General features: G+C 33.1%; 1 protein-coding gene across 1 annotated transcript; it reads left to right on the top strand.

Annotated features, from left to right (window-relative positions):
* Nucleotides 1-448: 448 nt before the first annotated feature.
* LOC114737881 (transcription factor MYB1R1) lies at nucleotides 449-2,618 on the top strand. Its single transcript, XM_028925869.1, has 3 exons — nucleotides 449-872; nucleotides 1,202-1,410; nucleotides 1,876-2,618. The coding sequence occupies exons 1-3, from the start codon at nucleotides 611-613 to the stop codon at nucleotides 2,251-2,253; spliced, it is 849 nt and encodes a 282-aa protein (XP_028781702.1). The 5' UTR covers nucleotides 449-610; the 3' UTR covers nucleotides 2,254-2,618.
* Nucleotides 2,619-6,505: the final 3,887 nt, after the last annotated feature.

Genomic DNA, 6,505 nt, shown 5'->3' with positions numbered 1-6,505 from the left:
TTAGTATCAGTAACATTATATTATCAGTAGCGAAATTTAAACTCATAACTTCATAAATTATGAACTAATTTTTTATTAAGTGAACTAACTCTTTGTGTACTGCATCATTTTACTTTTTTTTTTTTTTTTAGTAAACCGCATCATTTTACTTTATTTCAAACAAAATTGTCTTCCTAAGAAAAAAAATATATAAAGCCTGCAAGCTAAGTATGGGTCATGTTTCAAAATACACGCACATTAAAAATGTATGCAGAAAAGCGATGAACCAAGTAGGAAAGAAGAAGGGGGAGGGGGGCGAGGGGCAGCAACTTGTGGAGAGTTGTGTAGAAAGTATTTAACTGAGATTGAGGATTGCGTGTGTGCCTATATTGCGTGGCGTTTCATGGTACCCGCACAATCCTTAATCTCCGTAAAATATTTTCAACATATTTCTCTCCACATGTTGCCACCTCCTCCCTGTCTCCGTCTCTGTCTCCCTTATATATGCCCTTCCTCTCTCCCCCTTTCTTTCCCCTTCAATTCAATATTTTCATTTTCGTGACTCCCCTTTCTCACTCACTCATCTCTCTCTCTCTCTCATCGCTTCGCCCAAGTCACTTCCGATCGCAGCATGTCACGATCACTCTCCGCCTCCTCCACCGACGGTGATGCTTCTTGCCCCGCCTCCGCCGGCGAGATCATGTTGTTCGGCGTTAGAGTCGTTGTGGATTCCATGAGGAAGTGTGTGAGTATGAACAATCTTTCGCAGTACGAGCAACCTCAGGATGGCTCAAATAACAACAAGGAAGATGTTCTCGCCGCCGGTTATGCCTCCGCCGACGATGCCGTTGTTCATAATCCCGGCAAGCACCGCGAGCGTGAGCGCAAGCGAGGTCTGATTAATTTCCTCGATGGATTTTAAGTTAAAGATTTCTTGAAATGGTTAACTATTTGAAACATGTTTTTGCTTGCTCTGTATTTGGTATTATCTCTTCTATCGATTTCTGAAACTGGGATTATCAATTATAGTTATCTCTATCACGGATTATTATTTGAAACTTGTTATTGGTGTTTTGGAATTGGTGAAAGTACGATTGATTTCTCCGCTGATATTTCTAGCCGATTTAGATAATGTTAGACTTTTGAAATCTACAGATTGCTTGAAAATGAACTATGCCTTTTCGATATCGTATGATAGAGATATTTGGGGGTGATTGAATAGGGGTTCCTTGGACGGAGGAAGAACACAGGCTGTTCTTGCTGGGATTGCAGAAGGTAGGGAAGGGCGATTGGAGAGGGATCTCAAGGAACTATGTGAAAACAAGGACTCCTACACAGGTTGCGAGCCATGCTCAGAAGTACTTCCTTCGAAAAAGCAACCTTAATCGGCGACGCCGTAGATCCAGCTTATTTGACATTACCACTGACTCGGTAATTTCTTCGTTATACTATTTAATCGATTCTTTCTTCATTAATACTTTACCTTTTTTTAATCTAATCGCCCTTCAATCTAATTTCTTAGCAATCTGTTAGTTGCTGAAAAGGGAAATGAGAAGCAACAAAGAAACTTCCAAGCCCAATTTTATATTATTATTTGTACTCACTTTTACCTTTTGAAGCTGTGCCAGTCTTGCAAAATGGGTTTGAATTCCTACGTGATTCCTAGTTTTCCAATTGCTAGTCAAACTGAATATGCGTAGCATGCACATTCTATCAATTTGATGAATTTCTTAGCAATAGGAGAGAAGTTTAAAGACTAGAATGTTTTGGTTCCCTGCAATTGAAAGAGTTGACTGACCAAAAGATTATATTGAAAAGTATAGGCAGGGAAATATCTTATGCATAGAAAATTTTCAGAAGTGAAAGTTCCGGTTTTATGATTTAATTTTCTTTTAGGTTTCGGCAAATCTAGTGGAAGAACAGATCCAGCCTCAAGATAATATGCCTCATCCACATCTTGTGCACACTGCATCATCTGAAACCAGCAACATCAATGGATTTCCAATGATGCCACTATATCCAATGGCTGTTGGGTCTGGAGCGATTTCATTCTTGGGCAGGAATCCTGTGGAGGAGCTACCTCTGGGGCATGGAGATCCAAAAGCTTCTGCTATGTCTGATGTTGCCTTGAGTTCGAGCTCATCTCTTGATCTCCCGACGCTGTCTCTTGGACTATCCTTGTCGTCTGATCAGAGAAAGACATCATCAAGGCAATCAAGTTTACATGCACTGCCATGTCTCAACAATGGAGAAAGCATCATAAGCGTTGCTTGAGAAACATAACTTTTGTTTATGGTTTGTTTCTATAGCATTAGCAACTATGATTAACAGATATATTAAAATCTCAACTCTCCTGTCAATTTTTGGTTGGGGAGGAAAAGAGAAAGGACAATGGATTAGATAAGGCAACGTAACTAGGTGACAAAAATCAGTCCTTCCGTTGGTTGTACAGACCCCAGAAAGGTCCTGTCCTGTTCTTCCTTCTTTGTTTGCTTATAATATGACCTTAGGTTCTTGTTTATTTGGAAGTTTATGCTTTGAAGTTAATGTAACTGAAAATAATTGCTACTTCCTGTTCATTTCTCTCAACTTTGAATGTGGCCTCCACATATATACAAGTGGTTTCTATAGCTTTCTGAGAGAAAAATTAAACGGTTGGCGGTCTGTCCGTCTGTGTCTTCCTTTTCCTAGGCGGGGACCCTTTTGAGGCCTCTTAATTTGTTGAATGGGACAGAAGTTTTCTTCATCATGGTCCATGCATTGTTCAGACCATCTTATTAAATGTTGTCTTTCTTGTGGGCTACGGTGGAAATTAATGGTGTTGCTGATTATTGGGCATTGGGTGTTTGCTGCTTTAGAGACCTGAGGCTATTTGATTTGTCCTTATTTAGTGTGATAGTGAGATCTTTGATGTTTCGTCGTTGAGTAGTGTGGACCACTGATGAATAAGGTTATATTGGAAGGCGAGAGCGAAGGCGATGGTTACTGGTGAGTCTTGAGGCTGCACTTTGGTGGGCGAAATAAGAGGCGATTTGCAGAAGGTTATGCTTTTGTTCAGATTTCTGAGAGAGAGATGGAAAAAAAGCTGATATTTTCTTAGAATTTGTTAGTTTCTTGGGAAAATCCCGAAACTGCGAAACAGCTTTATATCTGTGACAGCTCTAACAGAAGGCATATGGTAGTAGAAGAAACCCGTACATAAACTCGACTCTGATATTTTCTTAGCATTTGTTAGTTTCTTGACATCACAAAAGCAAAATCAGCAAGGTTTCGGTGGATAGAGGAATTTATGCTTTTAGCAATTGAACAACTTCCCACCTCTAAGTCAAACTACGTCGTTTAAGCTCGTCTAAGGTCTTTAAACTCGAGTGCTCCAATTTTATAATGAAGTGAAGCAAAAACAACTTCCTGAGCAAGAGGAAATGAAGTTTACGCTTGACCTTCAGCACATGAGACAAGTTTCTATTTGATATATGTCACCCGATCTTCTTAAAATTAAAATATCTGTGTAACATTATATATCAATTTATAAATTTAATAAAATTGTTTGGAAAAAAATGCTAAATATGACAAGTAAAATGCTAAACCTAACACCTCAACATGCTTCTCTATTTGTACAAGAGTAAGTACTCTTTTAGTTTTTAATGTAGGATCTAATTGAGTTGAGGAGTTGATATTCGTATTATATATAAGACTTTTTTCATATGTTTATCAATTTTTTTTCAAATTAATCATATTGATATTTTTCTAAAATAATCAAATAGGAGAGGGAGGAAGAGCATTAAAGAAAATACTTATGGTGTTTTAAGAAAAAAATCATATTAACTAATTTAACTAGTATTTTTAATTTACTCAAATTAATTAATTAGGTCTTATATTAAGAACCGAAAAAGTAATATTTTAGTCTTTGAAAATTAAGCGTAGAATAATTTAATAATCATTGAAGAAGATTTTAATTTTCAGATTGGATGAGGAGTCGAATAAAGTCATCAATATTTCAATTAATATTTTCTCATTTTTATTTCTCTCCGTGTCCATAATGATAGGATGGTAAAGGCTGAAAAATGTTGGCCTACTAACAGACGGGTGAGCTGACAAAAAAACTATTTTTGGGTAACAAAACTCAATTAATCACAACAGATGCCTGTATTTCCAGGATCTGGATCTACATACATTATTTCTGTGGAAACCCTACATTTTGCATCTAGACTATTTTCTTTTTCTTTTTTAATGATATTTTTCGTGTATTTTGATTTTGCTACGACGAAAAAGCTCTTCAGGACTGTGCTGTTTTCTAGACTGAGAATATCACTTGGTGCAGTGAGCATGATTTATCTTGTATTACCTCCAGTCCTAAATATAAGAGCTAATTGATTGATTTGAGTAAATTAAAGAAATAGGTTAAGTTAGTTATTTATAATAAATAGGTGTTATTTTTTCTACTTGCTAATCAAGTTTATTGGCTAGAACTACTATTATTAGAAAGAATATCTTGAAAAAAAATTAACATAAGAGACAAAGTGGATTGAGGTTTTATATTTATGACCAAAATAAAAATCAAACGAGATCTTATATTAAGAACCAGAGGCAGTATTTGTTATGACAGGATTACTAATGAAAAAAAAAAGTTAATCGAACAAAAGACATGTATAAAAACATTCAGTACTGTTTGTTAATTTGTATGATTTTTAATAAGTAAAATATTAACTTATATTATCAGTAATAATAAAAATAGTTAAATAACAATTTTTTATTTTAAAATATATTTTTGAATTAACAATCAAAGGGAAAATATAAAATACTTATTTGACAGAAGGATATTTCAGTCATTTTCTCTAATTCATTTTATGGCATGTTGAGTTTTTGGATGATTGTTAGCGTGTTTGGGATAGTATTTAAAAGCACCTATAAGTACGTTTCACGGAAGTTAGGATAAAATTTTACTTACATACTTATCTCATATTTTATAAATCATGATTAAAAAATTACGTATAAACTATTTCAAATGATCATTTATTAGGAGTTACCATTCACCAAACTAAAAGCTTCAGCTATTTGGTTAGACTACACACACCTTACCGTTTTCAATTCTTTTATATATGGAACTTATTACTCCTTTAGTTCTTAATGTGACACTTAATTTGAGAATTGATATTAGTTTTATATGTAAGAATTATTTTACACATTTATTAATTTTTTCAAATTAACCTTATTGATATTCCTTCAACAATAATCAAAAAAGAGATGGAGGGAAGGAATTAAAGAAGATTATTAGAATGTTTAAAAAAAAATCATATTAATTAATTTAATAAATATTTTTAATCTATATATTAAAGACTAGAGGAGTATAATATTTAAAATAGTACCTGTATTTGGTTTATGTATATGACACGAACAAGTAGAGCCGCAAGGTCAAAAAAAGAACAAGTAGAGTCGTGAGATTACCACAAGCCAATATCAATTTGTTAATTAAACAGTTATATAATCATATTGTTTACACTGAACATACCAGAGTGTTATTTAAGCATTCTGAAGGGGTGAATAATAATTAAAAAAAATTAACCTACCTATTGAAATCTGTCAATGTTGTTTCTTCCTCTCCATAAAGTGTTGTTTTTTTTTTCAAGACGAAAGATATATACTACTACTTCTTCTGGTTTTTGACTTAGTTAACTAACTTGAAAAGATTAAAAAAGCTAAATAAATTATTTAATTATAACATATGTTATATTATTTTTGTAAATATATTATTTATGTGTATTAATAAATTATGCCACCTCTAGTTCTTAATAATTGGAAAGATTAGGGAAGATATTAACTTACTTGAAACTATTTATATTTATTATTTTTTTCCCAAACTAATTTGCTTTATTTATAAATTGATATATAATCTAATGGTCATATAAATATTTTAGAAAGATCATGTAACATATGCTATAATTAAAAAATTAGTAATTTCATTAATTCTCCAAATTAGTTTAAAAAAATAATTATAAATACTTTAAATTTATTTATTTATATTTTTTAATTTTTTCAAATTAATTAATACCTCTGGTCCTAATTATAAAATCTCGTTTGTAATCCATAAATAATGTTTTATAATTAAGACAGAAGGTAGTAACTAAGTATTATATTAAAAATTAGAGTATTTAACTCCTTATTATATTCATTCTCTCCCCCTACTTTTTTAGTTTGTTGGAATCTGCTCGAGATCATGGCTTCTTAGGGCTATTCTGGATGGGAAATTTCATTTTGGTAATAATATTCCATTTCAGTTGGAAAATGTAGTTAAATGTTAGGATAGTATAAGTGATCAAGGGGTGGCAACTCATCACAAGAGGAAACTTCTCATAGAGTTCCATTACCATAATAGATGGCTCCGCGGTTTCTTATGGGCGCAGGCATCATTGGTAAGTCAGTCTTATAATTCTTCATTATTTCGTTATTTGCATGTGGCATTTTTTTTCCTGGGTGTCCATTTTGTACGGGTTTTAGTTAATGTTTCTATTCAATAGATGTGGTTGGT

This window comes from Neltuma alba, unplaced genomic scaffold (assembly GCF_004799145.2).
Source record: "Neltuma alba isolate B1F8T4 unplaced genomic scaffold, ASM479914v2 tig00013508_pilon, whole genome shotgun sequence".
NCBI lineage: Eukaryota > Viridiplantae > Streptophyta > Magnoliopsida > Fabales > Fabaceae > Neltuma > Neltuma alba.
Note: the sequence above shows the minus strand (reverse complement) of the source record. Positions and strands in the feature narration are given on the sequence as shown.